Source organism: Corvus moneduloides, chromosome 1, assembly GCF_009650955.1.
Source record: "Corvus moneduloides isolate bCorMon1 chromosome 1, bCorMon1.pri, whole genome shotgun sequence".
NCBI classification, from domain to species: Eukaryota; Metazoa; Chordata; class Aves; order Passeriformes; family Corvidae; genus Corvus; species Corvus moneduloides.
This window is the reverse complement of record NC_045476.1, coordinates 129,581,774-129,603,183: the sequence shown is the minus strand read 5'-3', so window position 1 is coordinate 129,603,183 and position 21,410 is coordinate 129,581,774. Positions and strand designations below refer to the sequence as shown.

The window sequence follows — 21,410 nt, the reverse complement described above, 5'->3', positions numbered from 1 at the left end:
CGGGTGGAGTAACTTCTGAAAACAAACTTCTTCACATAGTCCTAAGAACAAGTTTCTCTCTTGACAGGTTTGCCACTGCAGAAAGAATTGAAATTGTACCTGCTTGCAGGCTGTACTATTTGCAAATGCTGTGAAAGCTGAGAATGCTGTGCCCTTATATTTTCCCATGGGAATGAAGAATGCTTTTGTGTATTTATTCCTATTCTGCAATCTCACAAAAGTTATTGTTGGTTTTACACAGTAATGGCTAGGAATTCTAGTCATAGAACAAGATCCCAAAGCTGATGTAAAAATCATAGCATTGTTTAGGTTGGAAAAGACCTTTAAGATCATTGAGTCCAACTGTTACCTCAGCACTGCCAAGTCCACCACAAAACCATGTCCTAAAGCGCCACATCTACATGTCTTTCAAATACCTCCAAGAATGGTGACTCCACTACTTCCCTGAGCAGTCTTTTTCAGTGCCTCACAATCCTTTTGGTGAAGAATTTTTTCATAATATCCATTCTAAACCTCCCCTGGTGCAACTTGAGGCCATTTTCTCTCATCCTATCACTTGTTACTGGGGAGAAGAGACTGACTCCCCCCTGGCTACAACCTCTTTTCAAGTAGTTGTAGAGAGCGATAAAAGTATTGCCTCATTCTCCTTTTCTCCAGGCGAAACAACTTCAGCTCCTTCAGCTGCTCCTCATGAAACTTGTGCTCCAGACCCTTTACTAGCCCTGCTGCCCTTCTCAGGACATGCTCCAGCACCTCAATGTCATTCTTGCAGTGAGAGCCCAAAACTGAACACAGCACTTGAGGTGCAGCCTCACCAGTGCTGAGTACAGGGGGGCAATCACTGCCTTGGTCCCGCTGGCCACACTATTCCTGATACAGGCCAGGATGCCACTGACCTTCTTGGCCACCTGGTCACACATGGGCTCATGTTCAACCAGCTGTTGACTAGCACCCCCAGATTCTTTTCTGCCAGGCAGCTTTCCAGCCACTCTTCCCCATGTCTGCAGTGTTGCATGGTGAACCAAGGACAGAAGCCAGCACTGAGATGCCATAGATATGATCCATCAGACTTAAAACTGCAGTTACTGGTTCATGTACCAGTTCAAGTGCAAAGGAATGACTGAAGGGATACTGCCTACCAGGTGAATTACATGTATGTGAGATGATGGGGTTGAATGAAGAGCTTGTTCTTGTTGAAATGGATTATGCTCTTTCCTCTATCCCCATGGACCTCTTTTTTTCCCCCCTTTATTTTTTTCTTTTTTCAAGTTCTTGTGCTCCCATCCTTGGTGAAGTGATTCAGCTCATAAAACCAGCAAAACCCTTTTTTCCCCCTTGGATTGGTTTTCTGCTGCCTCAGTGAGTTTATTCAGCTTACTGTGCACTGAGGTGAGTGCCAGAGCTGCAGTGACAGAAACTGTGGCCATGGGAAGCTGACAGTGGAAGAGGCAGGAGAGAGGAGCTGCAGTAACAACTAGCTGTGGGATAATGAAATAAAAGAAACTGTCATAAGGACCTTATGTAGCAAGAAAGAATCATTAGGATGAGTTTTTCAAGAATCCTTGAAAACCTAACTGGGGAACACTAAACTGCGCAAACCTCAAATGGAGTACTAGAATTACAGGCCTAGACAAGCACTAAACTTGGGACAGCTCCTTAACAGGAAAACTGCGGTTGAAAAACAAAGAAAAAAAAAGATGTTTTGGCTGTGTTGAGTTTGAGCAGTTGAACTGTTAAGCGAGTACAAAGAGGTATCAAAATACCTCTTGATAATAGCTTTATAGAACTGGAAAATGGTACCTTTTATTATGTGGAACTATCTTGTTGATCCAGACTATAAAAAACTAAACAAATGTGATGAGTCAGTCTTACACACTTTTTTTAAAGGAGGGGAAAAAAGTCAATGGTAAATCTTCCATCCTGCCAGAAAACCACTAACTATTCAAAAATGTGTAGTAGGATAATATACTTCTTTGGTCTATTTATTGGTATTATTTTATGGAAAAATTTTGGGCAAAAGGACAAATACCTCAATAGTTTACACTCTATCAAGCCACAACAAATAAAATAATTTGCAGTACTATTTAGCCTTATCCTGATATTACAGGTTTAAACACAGGGACTTGAGAGAAAAACAAAACAGTGCAATTCAAGACACTAGACAAACCTAAAAAAGGGATTTAGGAGAAAACTCTATGAGGAGTGAACTCCAAACTACTTCTCCTGTATTTCGCATGTGCTTCTCAGTTTTGGAGATGGTTTGCATTGGAGAAAAGACCCTGGACAAAAAGTGATCTGCCTATTTTCCTTAAAATTAACAATTTTTGAAAATCATCCCTTCGTTTTTCTCACTTTTCAGCCGATGATGTAATTGAGGTCCTGTCTTCCGAATATTTCCGCCTTTTGCACAAGGCGATACAACACCATCCTAAGCATCCTAAACGCCGCCCGGGGCTGCCAACCGTGGCGCTCCGCGGACCTTCTCAGCCACGAGGGCAGAGTTGCAGCCCTCAGCAGCTCCACGGGTGAGCAAGGGAACCGACCGAGCACACCCTCCCCCAGAGGGGAGGGAAGGGCTGGCTCCTCTCCTTCCCTGGATGAAGCCCTCACTGCTCACCGTCCCGCGGGGGCCCGGCCTCCCTGGCGAGGAGGTGCAGCCCGGTAACCGCGGCCCGGCGCAGCGGCGAGGGCAGGTCGGAGGGCACGCCAGCGCCCGGCGGCATCGGCCGGCCCGGAGGCTGCGGCGGGCGCGCCTGCGCTCCGGCGCCCGGGGAGGTGGGGGCGGCCGAGGGGGACCCGGCGCTGGGTGACAGGCGGGGCGGGGGCGCAGGGCCGGGGCCGGCCGGCCCCCCGCGCCGCACGCTCGGTGAGTAGCCCCGTCGTTTTTCTTCGCGGCGGCCGGGAGGAAAGCCCGGTGCGCCCCGCAGGCTCCGCCGCCCTGCCCGCTGCCCACCCCCCGGGCGTGGGGGAGATCCGCCGCCGGGGCGCGGTTGCCCGGGTGCCGTTGCCTCCCCCGCCCGCCCCTCCGCGGGGCCGCAGCGAGCAGGAGGCGGCGGGGAGACAAAAGCGGACAAAGGAGGCAAAAGGCGTGTTCCGCTGCCGGGGTAGGGATGTCTGGGCAGTGCTCTGCGCCCGGCAGTCCCGAGTGTCCGCGGTCCCGAGGTCCACCCGAGCGAGCTGGAGCGGCGAGGTCGGCCCCGGGGTGCCGGGTCCCGGGGTGCCCGCCGCCGCCGCTGCCCGGCTCCTGCTTTGTTCCCCTTGCCTCCGCCTGCCGCCGCTCCCCGAGCCGCCGAGTTGTAGCGGAGTATTTATTTCAGCGCATTTATTTTTAGGCTGGAAAATAAAAGGCTTGGCACGGCGACCTTTGGCTGTCGCATCCGGCGCCAAATAAAAGGGTCGTGCTCTGGCCGAGGCCGCCCCAGCTCTTATGTAAATCCATGTGCCGTCCCCAAGGACGCGCGGTCCTCGGGGCGCTGCCGTGATCCAGCCCCCACGGGGACGGAGGCTCTCCCCGGAGCTCAGCGCAGACCGCGGTGTCGGGCGGGCAGAGGCCGGGGCGGCGGGGAGGGACGGGGCCCCTGGGGCCGGCACCGCTGACCTCCCGTGCTTGCTCTCCGCCCCGCAGATCGGCAGCAATCCCCCGGAGCTCTGTCACCGGCGTCGGCGGCAAGAGAGGAGCATGTGGGCGGCGGAGCGGGCGGCGCTGCCCCGCGGCGGGCGGGCTGTCCGCGGGGCCCCGGCGGGCGGCTGCTGAGCGCGGCGCCGCGGGCATGCGGCGACGGGGAGCGGGAGTCGCCGGTAGCGCGGGCGCCCCGGCGGGCGGGCGGCCCCTCGAGCGAGACTGAGGGTGGATGGAGCCACAAAGGAGTTTGGCTGACACGTGCGGCGGGGCGGCCGGCGGCCGCGGCTAGGGCCACCCCCCTCCCCTCCCTCCTCCCCTCCTCGCTATGCTGCGCTCTCGCCGGGCCCCTCAGCGCGCTCGACGCACGGCGGCGATGGAGCCGGCCGGGCTCCTCTGAGGCCGCCGCCGGACTCAGCATGGCCTCGGCGGGGACCCCGGAGCAGCGGCTCCCCGGGGCGGAGCGGCCGGCGGCAGCGGCGGGGGGCCGGGCGGAGGCGCCGCGGTGCCGCAGTCTGCCCGCGCTCGGCTCCCCCCTGGCGGCCGGGGGGGGCGGCGGCGGCGGCCCGCCGAGCCCCGCTGCGGGACCGGCTCCCGAGGCCGAGCGGGGCGAGGGCGCCGCTGCCGTCGCCGGGGCTGCCCGGCCCCCCTCCGCCGCCTGCGGCAGCGGGAGCTTCCCCTGGAGGACGGAGGGCGGCCAGCCGGCGGCGCCCGGCCGAGGGGTATCCCTGGGCCCCCCGCTGCTGCTGCCACCGCCGCCGCCGGCGCTGCTGCTGGCGGGCCCCCCGGGCAGAGCGTGCCTGCGGACAGTGCTGGCGGACTCGCGCTTCTTCCTGGTGTGCATGTGCTTCCTGACCTTCATCCAGTCCCTCATGGTCTCCGGCTACCTGAGCAGCGTCATCACCACCATCGAGCGGAGATACAGTCTGAAGAGCTCGGAGTCGGGGCTGCTGGTCAGCTGCTTCGACATCGGGAGCCTGGTGGTGGTGGTCTTCATCAGCTACTTCGGGGGTCGCGGGCGGAGGCCGCTCTGGCTGGCCGTAGGGGGGCTTTTCATCGCCCTGGGCGCTGCGCTCTTCTCCTTACCTCACTTCATCTCTCCGCCGTACCAGATCCAGGAACTGAACTCCTCCGTCAGTAACGAGGGCTTGTGCGTGGCCGGCAATGGCACTGCCAAAGAGCAGTGGGACTCGTCGGCCTGCATCAAGGACACCGGTGGAAATGACCACTCTCTCTATGTAGCTTTATTCATTTGTGCCCAAATCCTCATTGGCATGGGCTCGACACCCATCTATACCTTGGGACCAACCTACTTAGATGACAATGTCAAGAAAGAAAACGCCTCGCTGTACCTAGGTAAGGCAACTTAAGTACCTGGGTACTTTGAATGCTGAACCCCAATCTCTCTGAGGGGCCAGTTACAGGTACTTCTCTGCCTTGGTCCTGCTGAACAACATCTGTGCTAAGTTTTCCTTTTCAAATGACTTTTTGAAGTAAAATTGCCATTCTTTCCTGTTTTAAAATGTTTTGTGGCATGGTGAACAGTAGTAACAGGTGAGGCTAATACAGTGTGCCTAAAAGCGGTTGTGCTCACACTCTCCTGCACAGGGAATAGAACAGCAGAAAAAGCCGTCTTCTCTAGTGCTTTTCAGCACTTGGCAGTAGCCGGTGACTTTTTCAGAAAGCAGTGTTAAAATTTGCCGTGCCCTTTCAAAACTCAGAAGCTTTATATTTCTAAATTCTGGTTAGTGTGCCTTTAGAGTAAAGTCTCTGTAATGTTAATGTTCGATAAGCACTTCAAGAGATTTTTGGCATGCTTCATTTTACTTTTCCAGCATTCATTTGCCTTTAACTAGCAATGAATTTTGACTGGCATTGATACATCATCTGGCATCTTAGAGTTAAAAACCCATCGATAAACCAGCATGGAAAACCTTTAGGGTTGAGTTTGGTTAGGGTAGCTCAAGGAGCACAACGAAATGAGAGTCTAATTTGGCACACGTTTTTCAGCAGGTACAGACAAGTCTTTCTGATAGTTGTGCGGTGGTGGGAGGAAGAAGTGTCTCAGATAACTGGGTACTAAACTTTATTGGAGTTTGATCATGATAGTTTGTGTAATGTATAAGAAGATTGGCTGCTCTCTGACTTTGCATTAGCACCTTACAAGCTTCTGTGAGAAATGAACCTCATGTACCCCTTCAAATTGTTTTCATATAACGAGAGGCACTTAGGGGGCTGAGAGAGCTGCTAAGGGGTTTTGGATACTCAGCATTACCATGTGCAGTTCAATTTACTTTGGCTTTACAATAGCCATGGAGATAATAATTGCATGTAAAACACACATTTATGAAAGTAATACACTTGTGGGGTGTGTGCATAACTACTTTACTAAGCAAAAGTAGTGATCCGGATCAGCGTTTTTATTCCTTTTGACCTGTTCTTTGGCAATTTGACTGTTCCCTGAACCGTTTTAAAGCCATACACAGTCTGTGCACAGTGTCTTGAAAAAGCCTGGGGCAGTTTTTGGAAGGAGGGAGAAGTATTCACTGCATTGCTAATCTGCATGATGAAGTATTTGACAGTGTTTTTTCCCTCTCTTCTCCCATCTGAGAAAGGTTAAGTGGTGTGGAAATTAAGATTAACCTAGCACCGACTATATTGGTAGTATAAAAAAACAAAACAGCTCGTTACTGAGGTTACTAAATTGTAGTTTGGAACTTTTGCAAGTAGGTGATCTCACACAGTCCTCAAAAACACGGAAAAAAGAAGGAAATGGAAATGCTGTAGGTGAAGAATGAAGGGTAAAAGAGGTGAACGGTGTGAGAGGAGGAAATCTTTCTTCAACAAAGGGGAAGGCAAGGTCAATGGGGGGAAATCCTCACTATGCAGGAGAAATGATGCCTACCACTGACGGGCGTCTAGCACAGGAAATTGTAATGAAGTGACTCAGGTAACTTTAATTGCTGCAAAGTTAACGAAGGTAAAAGGCACCAGCAGCTGGGTAGACTCCATGTGACCCTGTGCCCGCCAGGCACCGAAGGCAGCTTTGATCTGTACTGGGAGGACGCTTGTAGAGTTGAAGCTCATTTCTAGTGATTCATAAGAACAAAGATGAGTACACGCAGCTACAGTGTACGTGAAAAATGTATGCCTGTGATTTGATTGTGACCACAGGGAGAATTAAAATGCACACAAAGTGTGTTTAAACATTGAATAAAACATACCATCACCTCCATTCAGTCTTGAAGCTGCTCAGGGCTAGAAGCAATGTTGTCTGGTGTTGGAAATCCTGGCATTATCTTTTTTAAATAGTGTGGATGTCTGAGGAAGCTTTTTACTTCCTAATGTTTGAGTATTTGCCTTACTTTAGACTTAGGCCTATGACTTTTTGAGGGGCAGCAGTAGAGTCTGAGGTTTTGGGGGAAAAAGAACACTGGCACGTTGATGTGAGCAAACATGTTTTTGTTGGATCTTCTCAATGGTTTGGAATGTTGCATGTCCTTGAGGAGAGGGATTTGTGGGCAGCACACAGCCCAGCCAGGTGCAGGGATGGAATAGAAGTGGCCTGGGCATGGCTCTGCAGGCCTGCCACCTCACATCCTGTATTATGTAATGCCTCGTTCTCCAGCTGGTGTGATTCTATTACTGGGGAAAACTATGCAAGTGATGTCAAAATGTAAAATGTATGTTTGTGTGTAGGCATGAGCTAACAAAAAGTCTCAGAGTGGGCCATGGCGGTTGAGGTTTTAAAAAGAGAGGAAAGCCCAGTGACAGAAATCCCAGTCGCACAGACATGTGTTTGAGTGTGGATAGTAATTAATAAAGTATCCTCTAACACAAAATGGAAGGACACTAACCTGTTTGTTCATAATCATGCTGATATTGCATTCTATGTTTTTCTCCCAAAGGAAAATAAATATATAGGCTTGCACCTGATAAAAAGTTCACTGGGCTGCAGAACTGGTGAGCTTTTTGACCCTGCAAGTGTGCCCACTAACAGTAGGTCAGTAAAGCCCCCCTGAGTATCACTAATCCTGATTCTGCAAAAACTCACCTTATGTGGCTGTGGAAGCTATCTTACTTATTTTTCAAGTTAATCCAGCTCAGGGCTCTAGTGGCGATAGCATATCCTCTTAAGTGTAGGCATGCAAGCTCAATGTGGACAGCTGTTTTAACATTCCTGGCTGGAAGTCCTCCTCTCAAAAAGCATATTTGATGCTTATACATAGTCTCTTGGCTGCCTACACATAAGTCCATCTGTCAGAATGGCATGGTGCCAGTTTACAAGGTGCTGTGTCGTTTTTAGTAGGACAAAGGTGCCAAGGAGGGATGTGTATTTGGGCTGCCTGCATAGCAGTGTGTGAGCTCTTCTGTGGGATGTTCCTTCCTTGTGAAGCAATGCCACCTCCGGGTCCTCCCGTCCCTTAAACTTGACAACACTTTGATGCCCTTGATGCTAACTTTGAGAAATGTGTGACATCAGGCTTGGAAACAAATCCTGATTGTAACAGGTGCCTAGGAAATGTAAGAACTGGTTCCCTTAATCACAGATAATCCAAAAGGGAAGTTGCACACTATATAAAAACTGGGCAGTCACTAAGTGGTCTTTGTCTCCTCCAAAGTCTCTCTCTTCTGTGCTCAGCTGTACTGTGACGTGTCTCTTGTCAGCTGCCTGATGTGTGCAGGTTCTTCTTTCAAGTATTTATCCAATTAAATTAATTGCAATTCAGTTTGAAGCTGAATTGGACTTCATGAGTCTTGTTTTGTACACTTGGTGGTGTTTCTGCTACTTGTCAAATTCTAGCACTTAAAACACTGTGATTTTTCTAAACACTGTGGGGTTTTTTTAGGGATCCAACAGTTTGTCTTGAATGTGAGTTTGCCATATGATTGTATCAGGACTTTTAAAAGCAGTTCTTCAAAATTAAGTGTGGCACTTAGAAGTTTTAGTAGTGGCATTACAGTACCTGAATAATTTTTAAATATTTTTCTTCTTTTGCAAGTGGATATTGTAATAAAAAAGGAATTTACCCTAAAAATTCACACGTAGAGAGGCAGTATTAGGTTTAACAGAAACACTGCATTAATGAAATATTCTAACATTCAGGAATGGCTTCTACCAGTACCCCCCCAAAATGACTAGTGGACAAATCAGTCATTGTGCTAAGGATATTTTATTTCATTTTCCAGAATACTATAGGCTGGTTAGGATATGATATGAGAAAAGTGTCTCAGTTTAATTTCATGCAGACTGTTCCTAGGTTTTGGAACAAACTGTAATCACAAAATTCATAAAGGTTTTATGAGATAATGGCTGAAAAATTGGATAAACCTGTGCAAATGGGCTTGGTACAGATAATTGCTGAAAGCCAGGGAAATAAAATCATTTCATAACCTGGAAAAAGAATAAATATTTAGACAAGTTTCAAAAATATTTTGAACTCTTGCTTTGTTTTCATGAGGATTGTTTGTGGGTTGCTGTTTCTATTATTAGGTAAACAGTTACTGTGGTATAATTCTGTGACTACGTTCTGTTTGGAAAACACCTCCTTATTCCAGCATTTTACAGACTGATGTTCTGTGTACCCCTCATGTTTTTGTTACAGACTTCCTCAAAGTCTTTATATATGTATGTGTGATGATTGTATTTGTTGTATTTCTAGTTAAATCTACCCCTATATCCGCATCTCACTTGGAAGGAGAGGGCAGGAGGAGTAGCTTCACACACTCCATCAGAAACCCGCCACCTCTACTTGCTGGGTCCCACAGCAGTTGCCAAACAAGCTAGATCTCTGTTACATGCCGCTGCTCGGATGTTGGCACAGGAAGCATTGGATTTTTGTGCCACTTTGACCCATTTTGGTCTGGCTGTTTCTGGGGTTACAAATGTCCCTGGGAGACAGGAACTGGAGCCTCCCGAGGGCAGCAGGTCCTCTGTGTGGATGCTACAAGGTTATTGAGGTTTTCTGAGACAGGATCAACTTTCTAGCTGAGCAGGAGGGACCATCAAGCAGCAGGGAAACAGCTGACCAGCATTTAATTTTATTCTCACCATTCAGCTTATGACCACTTTTGGTTTACCTTTGGAATATGCTTCCTGCTTCCTGATATCCAAAAAAGTTAGTTTCTTACAGGGTTTTCTCAGCATTGATCCCTATAGTTGGTAAACCCTACAGAAATAGTACATTTATTTTTACAGCATGCCTGTGAGGAGGCAGGATTTTATGAATCAAAAATTGAAGCCAAAGGGCGTGTTCACCAGTATTTTTTATTGCTTGCTCTATATTCCTTGTAAAGGGGAAGTGTGCCAAGCTTATTTCTCAGATACATGATTTTACTTTATCTGAGGGAAGGCCACATCTTGTTTTATCCACAGGCAAGCATTAAGACTTGATCTATCAGCAGTTTGTTTTTGTACAAACCTAGGGTGCATCAGGCACAGCTGGGCAAGGGAGGGGATTTTCCCCTCTGCTCTGCACTAGGGTGGCCTCACCTTGAACATCATGTGCAGTTTTGGGTGCTATTAGAGAGTGTCCAAAGGAGGGCAGTGAAAATGGTGAAGGGCCTTGAGGGGAAGTCGTATGAGGAGTAGTTGAGGTCACTGTGTCTGTGAGGAGGAGGCTGAGGGGAAACTTCACTGCAGTTACAACTTTCTTGTGAGGGGAAGAGGAAGGGCAGGCACTGCTCTCTTCTCTGTGGTGACCAGTGACAGGACCTGAGGGTATGGCCTGAAATTGTGTCAGAGGAGGTTTAGGTTGGATATTAGAAGAAAAGTTGTCTCCCAGAGGGTGATTGGGTGCTGGAACAGGCTCCCCAGGGAAGTGGTCACAGCACCATCTTGACAGAGTTCAAGAAGTGTTTGGATGATGCTCTCGGACACATGGTGTGACTCTTGGGGATGGTCCTGTGCAGGGCTACAAGCTGGACTTGATGATCCTTGTGGGTCCCTTCCAGCTCAGCATATTCTGTGATTCCATGATTCTGTGGAACACATGCTTGTTTTGTTTGAACACTCAGCTGGGCAGCACTAGCAGAAGGCTGTGCTCGGCTGGGGGTAGGGAGCATCTTGGGATGCAGGTGAAGTGACTGCAGCTCTATTTGTGCATATGGATTATAATGCTTTCTCACACAGATGATTTAACACTCAGATGGTGCGATATTGTGCTTCTCTGGCACTCTGTAGCATCTTTTTTTTTGGTTAAAATGCTGATCAGGCAGCAGGCACAGTTCCTGCATAGCTCCTAATAATTACTTACAGTAGCACTGGGCAGTTTTATTGTCTTTTCGTATAACCGAGGAGCTAGAAAGATCTTACTTTTCTTCTCCGCTTTAGTTTCCTACTCCATAGGTGGACTGATACTTCTTTTTCGTACTGTGATCCTAGATACAATTTTCTTAAGCATTTAGAGAAGCTGGTTGGTTGGGGTTTTTTTGTCCGTTTAAGCAATGTGTTCATACAGTGAGTTCAGTGAAGAGTGGGGGGCAGCCTTTGCTCTGAAGTTTTCTGCCTGCAGGATTTAGTGTTGTGAGTGGTAGATCTTCACTTGCTCTGCCAGTGTCATGTCCCTTAGGGATGCTTTCTGCATCTCTCCAGTTGTGTCCTTGCCATGAGCCATGGCATTGTTCACAAGCAGCTGTATTGACAAAGCATCACTTCCAGTAACTGGCAAAATGCACTTTGCCCTTCTTAAGAGCAAGAAGAGACTTAGGCACATGCTTCCCTGATTGTCTCTTTCTCTTCATATTAAAGGACAAAAACTGGATTGGATCCAGGGTTCTGAAACTCACTGAATTCCCAGGTCCAGTTGTTTCCCTTGCTTAGCATTTGTCAAAATGGTTAGCATTTTGTTTCTGAGGTTGACAGTGCCCTTTTCACCCGCTTGAACTTGGGAATAATGTTTTCTTGGAGAGTGGCTCCCTTCCCTGTCAAGCTCTGCTGCGGGGCTGGTTTGTGCAGACAAGTGTCTCCACCTGCTGTGGTCCCGGAGCAGCTTGGAAACCTAGACATGAAAGTGGCCTTTAAGTAACAGCTTGTTCGTAGCTTTTGCCAGGAACTGAAGGCTTGGGATCTAGTGTCTGATTACCTGGGGGCTGGAAACTTTAGCTGTCTGCTGGATGCCCCGACTGTTTTCTAAAGGATCACTGTAACTACTCCTGTTGCAGGTGGATTAGAGATGCTTTGTGTTTCATACATTTTCCCTTAACTTTCATTCAGTGGCCGCCTCACCTGGGAGGACTTAATTGCTGTGAAAGTGCTTATGCAGTCAAAAGAAAGGAGACTGGATTTCTCTCTACTGTCATTCAAAGATACATGGGTTTCTGTCTTGGTTGTGCAGGAAATACAGGCAATTATATAAATGAGTCTCAGCCTTCTGTTTCATCCTGAAGGCCAGCATCTAAAGATTCAGAGTTTTTAGAGGAAAGTAAATGAGTGGAATTTATCCATGGTTTTTAAAAGAACAGAAAAGTAATTCAATCATATTAAACTCTCACGCTCTCTTTTTAATCCTACGATTTTTTTTTATCCTTGTTTCTTGTGAAGAATGAACTCTGTTTTCCTTTTTTGTTGTTTTTACATGCCTTTCCTATTTATTTTGTGTAGAATTTTGAAAACAGTTGAGAAGCTACCATGCAAAAATGGCACATACTTCAGCTGGTCCCCTCTGGCGGTTGCTGCTGCTCTGGACTGGAAGGGTCAAAGTAAGCACTAGCTCTGACTTGGCTGCTGATGGATGTGGCAGTGCCACATGGACTCTGAGGGCAGGGCAAGCTGGTCACCTGTCATCCTGTGAATCGTCACCAGAGCTGTCAGAATTTCAGCTCCAAGTCCAGGGGTGTCTCTGCAACCCCCTCAGCAGCTACAGGGACGCTGGGACTTGTTAGGGCTGTAATTGGAAAGCTTTGAGGTGGTACAGTTGGAAGAGGGAAAGACCTAGAAGTGTGGGCTCTGCACAGGGAGCAAACTGTTGGCTTTCTGATTCCTCGTGTCCATGCTTTTATTCAAGCACCGTGATGCTTTTACCTCAACTCAGTTGGACAATCTGCACATGGGCTGGAGCTAGCAAATTTATGACAGCAGACAGCTCTGCAGTGCGCATGCAGGCTAATTGCACCTGAGTCAGCCAAATCTATACTCTAGCTCCTTCCAAGTGCCCAGAAAAAAATAGGACATTTCCTGTGATGGGAAAAAATATATCAGTGCTCGGCAGTGTGGAGATGTATGGGCTGTGTCCTGCTCTGCTGCTGAGCAGTTGGGAGTTTGGGCATCTGTTGTGCTGTCACAAGGCCAGAAATTCAGACACTGCACAGCATTAACGAGAAAGCTAACGAACCTGGGTCTTTCCACTTCCCTTCTTTTCTGCCACGAGGAATTTTTTCTTACCTGAGAAATGAGGAAGTGCAGACACAGAAGCTCGACTGTTATTTTATGCTGCCATTAGACCCAATTGTCTAATCAGAAAGTATTAGCTCTCATGTAGGTAAACAGCTTACTTGGCAGCAAAGACAAATTAATTACACCAGGGAAAAGCATCATGCTCTGGTATGAATTACATTTTGTGGTGAGTTTGAAGGAGATACAGTCAGAAAAAAACCATGTATATTTTTCCTTGTAATTTGAACAAGCAGATACATGAGTTGTGTCACATGAAGTTTGCAAAGCAGTACTGCATGTCCACTAATTGTATGTTCCTGTGCTTTTCATCTTTGATTCTCTTCCCCATTTTCAGTACAGGTGTCTTTTCAGCAGCTTGCTTCCTTTTCATTAGCTTGTCAGGATATTTTTCTTAGTGTTTCCACTTACTTCCTTGCTTATATTGACGTTAACACTACTTACATTGCATCATGCACAGTAGGACCTCAATCTGGTGGTTGCCCTCTGCACCTTTTATCTTTGATGTTTACTGGATTAGAATGAAATCCTCAAGAGTGTCTCAGCATTGATTTTTCTTAAAATCCAGCTGCCCCGAAATCAGCTACCAGCTCTTCAGTTGTTTGAATTTAGCAAGCTTTTGTGAATTAGTGACAACTTTCCATATTTACTTGTTTTCAGTCAACTTCTTCAAAGTGACAAAAATTAAATCCTGGCAGGGTTCCTCTGTGATTGCACCCTTTTCTTTCTGTATTAATTAAGCTATCCTCTAGAGTCAGAGTATTTCAGATAATGCATATATTAGCTGAATGTATTTTCTGATATCTTCTGATTTGCTATTTTATACTTGAATTGTAGTTTATCCTGGTGTTTGTCCTGGATTTCTTCACAGCTGTTGACTTCAGGTGTCATGCAGGCACTGAAAAGTGCTGGTGTGCTCATGAAGCCAAGTGCTTTCAATCACACCTTGGTTCCTACTTCTCCTTTTTTTAGTCTCTGATTAGATTAAAATCTGAATACCGGACCTCCCCAGCAGTCATTTCGAGTAACGCATTTTTGTAGGCAAGCCAGAGTAGACAGGGAAATAGTTGTGAGCTCTGCTGTGGTAGTTGCTAACCTATGATTACTTAAATGAAATGTGTCAAGCACGCCTCATTTGCATCTATAGCTATCTGAAGGAAATACTCTGGAAGATATTACCTGACATTGCTGTGTGTTAAGCTCTCCCTGTAGTTGAAGAGAAATTGCTGTATTCAGCTGAGCTATTGACTCAGTAGATTTTGCTTTGTATAAGACAACTGAAAACACTATCTTTTCCATCAAAAGTTCCTAAGAAATCAGCTCATAGGTGCAGAGGTCAAACCCATGTGAAGTTCATGAGCAGAATAACCTGTGGGTGCTGGTTAGGTGGGAACTTTCAGCTGAAAAAGCCCCAGGAAGAGTGAAGGAGAAGAGGTTAAGTGCCAGCAGCATGGGAGTGTCAGTGCCTCTTTTGTGTGGTCCAAGGCAGTGAGGGACAAATCCAGAATGGACTCTGGTGAGGAGGTACCTGCCAGGGAGAGTTCCAGGTGGAGCCTGGAAGGGCTGAAGATGCTGTAAGTGTCTGTGGAGTGCAGGAAAGTCTCTAACAAGGCTGGGGAGTTTTGGCAATGCAGAGAACAGAGAAGCTTTGCTTCTGCCACGCTTTTTCTTCTTCACACCTTCACAGAACAGCATTTTCTCTTTTGCCCAAAGTGCCTCTTCATGCCATTCATTGGTCCCTGCCATTTCAGTAGTTTGAATTTAAGAAATAGTAGCAAAATAGTTTTTTCATTTTGTGATTTTTTTAATATAAACTTGTGTTCCTGCTTGTTAATTCACCCCAGTGAGGCAAAAAGAGATTTAATGAAGAGCATAACCTTCTAGAGTGGAAATAGCTTCAGTAATAATCCTCTCGTTTAAAAAAAGTAAAAAATTTGTTACATAATATTAGAGTATGTAATTTTTGTAAATATGATGGGCAGTGTATATCAACTTGATTTAATACAGCTGTCTAGTGACAGAAATAGTGAAGGTATCCCTAGGGAATTTTTATAGTCACAGGAGAAAATAGCACATGAGCTTTTTGAGTCTGCAGTATAGTAGTGCTGAGGCACATCAATGTAGGCATTTATCTGGTAAGTTATATAATTTGCCTAAAATAAGAATTTCAAAAAACTGTTTCTTCTGCTAGGGAAGACCTAGGGAAAGAAGTGGGATTTTGGGGTTATCTCAGACAAATAACTGTTAGTTTGTTACCACACCTCCATTGTGTTACTGGAGGAATATTAGTCCTGTTACACAATGAGAGTAAAAAGATGCTGAACTTAGCACTACATTTTTGTAATAAAATGCCATGCTGTAAATAATTTTTCAAAAGCATGGCTGAGGACTGAGTTGATGCTTGAAGGAAGAGCTGTACTCTAAATTATAGCTTCTAAGTAGATATTGCACTATTTTCATATGTAGAAGTTCTATATAGTCATTGACCTCAGTGACTGAACAGTTTAAAGAGATTGTGATTATAATGTCAAAGACAGAGCTGGCTGGCGTGAATTTCTTTGACTGCAGAAGCAAAGTAGGCAGTAGTATCCATGTGTTTACTCCTATGGCTTCTCCAGAACCTCTGGGAGGAGGAAGATGAGCACTTCTCAGAATGCCCTCTGCTTTTAGGAGTACCTCTGTGACTGAACCTATGGAGAAGTATAAAAAAAGACCTTTCCTTGTTAGTTTTTGCTTCTTGTCTTATCCAATATCTGTTAGCAATTGATTTTTGCCTAGATGGGGTCATTTATTGTTCTTATTGAATTTATAGTTATTTGCACTAGCTTTGGACACTCAGAAGCAAGTAGGACACAGACAGCAAATAGGAATGCATGTGGCCTGGAAAGGCAAAATAAAAAGAGTGGTTAAGGCTAGTGCCCCCATGCATTTGTGATAATTAAAAGATCAGGCTTTTATGAGAAATGAGGTAAAACTGATTGACTAATATTGCCCAGGCCAGCTAATGGGAAAGAAATTGAAAAGAGCTTTTAAACGTGGTGAGTCAGAAGCTTCATATATGCCTTCTCAGCTTCACTAAGGATAAGCTATTCAATTAACCAGATAAAAAGGGAGGAATGTATGAACTAACATAATTTTAAGTTCCTGCACTGTCATTAGAGCAGCTATTACTCCTTTCTGTAACTAATAATAAATTTTAAGTATTTGGACAGGGTGAAAGAGAGCTGTGTATGATCAGACAGATCTGTAATTAACTTCCTTTCATGCTTATTCCCCTCTTCATCCTCTCCTGCATCCCCACACTCCAAATTTAAATCCTGCAGAAAGAAGAGCTTACCACGGGTCTGATGCAGTGCCACACTTTCAAGAAAACTCCATGTTTTGGTTCTCAGATTTGTATTGTGTGTTTATACTTACCTTGAGTATTACAGACTGAGGAAGGGATCGATCGTGTGTTGCGGTTTCAGGATATGTGAGAAATAACATCTCATGGTTTGCCCAAGTTGGCATACTGAAATCTTTTACTGACTGCCGGGGGTCAAGGTTGACCATTTTCCTCTAGGAGGAGTAGATGTAACTGGTACACACAGTGAGAGGGGACTGATGAGTGGTTTTGGTAGAACAGTTTGATAGCCATAAGGTTTGTATTAGCAGGTAGGCATCCTACACTGTGAGCCAGCTGCATTTTGTTTGAATTGTGCCTGACAGGAAAAAAATGGTGTAGTATATTAGGAATGTAGTACATTTCCCTTGTCTAGTTTAATAAGGTGCTCAGATCAATTATTGTGTGGTCTGAGCATTAGGATTTCTTCAAAATACAACCGCTGGGCAAAGCAACTCTTCTAGCACTGGATTTATCCCAGTTTTCATGGCCTGTTTGGAGCTATTAGAAGAATTAGTAGCATAGCATTAGAAAAGAAGGGGTAGTGTAACCCTTGTGACTCTGTCAGTCTCTGGATGCTCTTAGGACTGCTGTCTGCTGCTTTTCTATTGAATCAGGATACAGAGTGTGAGGAGCAACATGGTTATTTGTATGTGCAGGGGGTCAAAGAATGATACAACAATTCTGCCCTTAATTTAGTCTGGGTTGCGCTCCTGTTAAAAAGACTTCTTGACCTTTTTGCTTTTTTTCCCCTACTTTTCTTGAGTAACAAAATGGTGTGGAGCTGTGTCAGGGAACTGACAGCTGGTGGTTTTCTGATGTGGGAAATTTGACTTGAAGAATGTGTGGGTGTGATGATACGAGGCAGCCTCTTCATACAATCCCTTGGTGATGTGCTTTATATTCTTGTTATACATCATGCCAAAATAGACGGTAATCCTCTTACGTGGGATTGTCAAGTAAGTAATAATAGAGCACAAGTCAGTGCCATCAGTTCCGAGATTTTTTTTTTAATAAACATAATTGTCATTCATATCGCCTAGATTCTTTAGTACTTCTTAATCTTTATATTAAATAAGTCCGTCTTCTAAGTCCTGCAAATGTTCATGTTTCACAATAGTGATGTCAGCTGATATCAAGACTTTCCTATTCATCTTTGTAATTGATGCACTTGCTTTAAAAAGGCCACAGAGATTTTGAGTTTTATAATTCAGCTAATTTCCTAATGTGAAAACTTCAGATGAAGAAAAATTTGAAGACCATTTAGTCTACACAAAACATTTCAATTGTCTTACAAGGAACTCTGAAAAGATCTGAAGCAATCAGTTACTGTCTGCAGGCTGTTCATCCCATTTAGAAAACATGAAGTTGGCTGCTCTGTAGCAGGGCAGACATGATAAGCTGTGCTGGAGGAGAGAAGCAATTAGCTCGAGAGCAAGCACAGAGCAGAAAGGGAGGTCTGGAGGTGTTTAATTAATGCTAATGCTTTTGTGCTTATGAGGGCCAGAGTTGTGGTAGGTTACTGCTGCCTTGCTCTTGTGGTTCTCAAACCTGACACCTAATGAACATTAGATTTAGTAAAGCTTTCCAGAAAAGTTAATAAATTACAACTAACTGTGGCACATTCCCCCTAAAGGTAATGAGGTGCACCTGATACTGAATGGGAGCAGGGTCTGATCTGTAAACCTTTTTCATTTTTAAACACATAACAAGGCCTCTTGGGATTTTTGTACCACATTTGTTTAAGTACTCTGAAATAATGGAAAGGCATGTCATTTATTAAACATTTTTCAAGTCACAAAACCAATTATGGAGAAATAAGCCTTTTTTTTTCCCCCCCCCAAAGTTTTGGGCAGGTATCATTTTCATTAATCTGAGTTTGATGGCAAAACTACTTTTGATGGAAAAAGTGGTTAGCCATCAATGTATACTTATTTGCATAGCATGACACTTTGAGATGCATTTTGGTATTTAATTCTCAATTTTTACTCATTTCAACTTCCATTCATTCTTGGGTGGAAAATACAAGTAAAATCCCGTTTGGTTGAAAATCACTCTCTATGTAACTTTTGCTTCTGTTTTCTTCTAGTCCATCATTCAAGACATACCTAGACTCTGGTACACTGCGGAGATTACTTTTTCCATTTGCTCCTCACGAGAATCCCAGCTCTGTAGCTTCAGGCTTATGTGTTTTTATAAATGTTTCATTTATAAATGTAACATTTATAAATGTTTCCCTGATGGGTTTCAGCAGTTTGTGTTAATAAAAGGATGATCTCTGTGATGATTTACTCTTTGCGGAGGAGCACCAATATAATCCAGTTTGAGTTGTAATCTACAAACTTTAGTTTTGTTTAGATATTGCTTGTGTTTAGATGTCCCTATGTCACCTCTTCTGTCAGTGGTTATCTGTATAAACGGCTTTATTATTCCGTTTTGGGAGCAAACTTCCATATCACATTGCAGTTAATATAGTGTTTTATCACACTCACTGCCTGTTAGTGCAGTTTTTGCGTGAGTAAAGTATTCTTACGGCACATTACTGTATCACCCAGGACTTGCATAACAAGGTAATTAATCTATACTATCTCCAAGGAATAAATCAAAAGTGCTGGATTAAGGTCACAGCCTTTGATTATTATTTATATTACAAGAAGAAAGCTGAACAGAAACGTTTGGATTTACCCATTTTGATGGATTTTTAAGTGCATGGCTTTTTGTTTCCTTAGTCTTCTGGGACTCCCCAGCTGAATGTTGTTACTGCTGAAGTAGTATGTTACGTGTGTGGTACATAGATTCATGGAATCATTTAGAGTGGAAAAGACCTTTAAGATCATCGAGTCCAACGTTAGCTGAGCGTTGCAGTGCTAGTTTAGCTGGAGGCTGCTTTCCCTGAGGGCTGTCCCTTGGCTTTTGTCAGCAGCAGATGCGCTTTCATGTGATGTGCTGCCCGGAGGGCGGTCTGTGACCGCGCTGCTCCTTTCCCTGTGCTGTGGGTGCCTGCTGCTGCACTTCCCTGGCGCTGGCTTCAAGGGCTTTGTGACTGTGGCACGGAGCACACCTCCAGCTGCTCTGACACGGAACTCCCTCTGCACGGCTGGCAGGGCCAGGTCTGCAGCGTGTCGGTGTCTGCCGGCTTTCATGGGATGGAGGGGGACAGCCAGGGCAGCCGGGGAGGGGGTGGCCCTCGGAACCATCGGGGGCAGCAGGCTGCGCACAGCATCTGAGCCACAGAGGAGGCGGCTGCAACAGACGTCTGAATTTTTAACAGCTGCCTGAAACTTTCATTCCTTTAGTCAGAGACACTCTTGAAATGAGAGATGTTTAGCTGAATAGCTCATGTATTTTTAATACTTTGGAAGAGGGGATTTTTCTTTAATATCATATTTGGAATGATGACTTCCTCATTGCACATCTTTCAGTGGAATATTTTCTCTAAAGGTTTTTTCCCCTCTATTACTGCGACTGTTTGAAACTCCCACACTGTAACTAACAGTGACATTATCCATCGATAAGCTTCTTACACACTTGTAAATACAAATTTTCGGGGTTATGTTGTAATAAATTGTAATACATTATTCATAATGTGGTGCTTGTGTAGAATAGAAGCCAAATATAAAAGCCATTTGGTCTTACACAGTATTAAGTATTGAAAATAAATGATAAAGTGATAAATTTATCACTTTGTGATAAATAGGGATTGGTCACCCCTCATAATAGATGTGCTCCCTTTCTTTCCTTTGCAGTAGGAGTTTCTCTCCCTGCATTTTGAACAGACAAGCAGACATCTCCCCAGGATTCTACCAAACTCAAATTGTTCTCCCTTACCTCAAACATTTCATTTTCTTTTCTTAAAACCAGGAGAAATTATATTTATGCTAAAGTGTCTGTAATCTGCTTTTGGATATTGCGATGATGAATCTGATCTAAAAAAAAAATTAAATAGTGTAGAATAACCTTTGAGATTAAGTGCTGTTCTTTCACTGAGTAGCACATAGGGAGATGGATGTTGCAATCCAATAAGGTATTTCTTTTGATTCCAAATACATTATTCTTACAATGCAAGGTCAAATAATTTTCATTTAGAAATGAATAGAATAGGAAGACAGAGTAATGCATTCTGTTTTTTAGAAAAGGCAATAAATGGAAGTAGGTGATCCTGCAGAAATGTTAGCTGAAAAGCTATGTGAAGGCACAAGACAGAATATCACCACACACCAGTGCTAAAGGGAACCAGTGCTGAATCCCACCATTGGGGAAGGGCTTGTTTTCAAGCCTGGCTTTTCTTTCTCCTCATCAGTTTAGCTGATGAGTCTCTGCAGAGATCAATATCTCCACTGTCACAGGGCTGCCTGTGCTTTTAGCTTGGTTTTATTTTATGTATTATAAATGCAGTGGGGGGAATAGCTCCATTCTTCAGGATTAAGACTTGATTGTTTGGCCTTCCTTTAACTCTTCCCTGGCCACAGATAGATGAAGTTGTGTTATTTGAGTGATGACATTCTTGGCCTGTGGCACGGGAGGACCTCTGTGAAGCTGTGCAGTGGTGCCATAACAGTGGAGGACTTTGGAAAGGAAATTAAACAGTCAGTAATAATAGCTAAAATATTTTAGAATTGTTGCAAATGTTTGTTTCCTACAAGAAAATCTCTACAGAAATGAAAACCGCCTATTTTTTCTTTTCTTTTGAGTGGAATAAAGTAGCAACAGTAGACATAACACATAAAACATACTGTTCAGGTTAGCTCACTGAATAGCTTGGTTCTAAATAGTTCCACAAATTAGTGCTCCTATTTTCCACCTAAGAGTCTTCAGGATATTCCTGAAACTGGGCAATAAGGAAGAAAAGGCTGTTTTCTAATTTTGTTTCTTCTGTGTCAATCTGAAGACATTTCATTGATTTCTGTGGGTTTTTTTTTCTTGTTCACATTAGCGTAAAGGAGAACATACTGTGATCTAAGCTTTTTACTTTTTGTTTTCTTTTAAAACTATGCAAATAGTTTTTTAGTGCATCTTCT

General features: G+C 44.8%; 1 protein-coding gene and 1 pseudogene across 1 annotated transcript in view; one reads left to right on the top strand and one right to left on the bottom strand.

The window, feature by feature from the left end:
* Positions 1–350: 350 nt before the first annotated feature.
* Positions 351–1,857, bottom strand: LOC116443806 (annotated as a pseudogene).
* Positions 1,858–3,762: 1,905 nt separating this feature from the next.
* SLCO5A1 (solute carrier organic anion transporter family member 5A1) overlaps positions 3,763–21,410 on the top strand; it is a 75,709-nt gene continuing 58,061 nt past the window's right edge. The window contains exon 1 of the mRNA XM_032127311.1: positions 3,763–4,975. Coding sequence (XP_031983202.1) covers positions 4,039–4,975 — 937 coding nt within the window. The 5' untranslated portion in view covers positions 3,763–4,038. The remainder of the gene's footprint in view (positions 4,976–21,410) is intronic.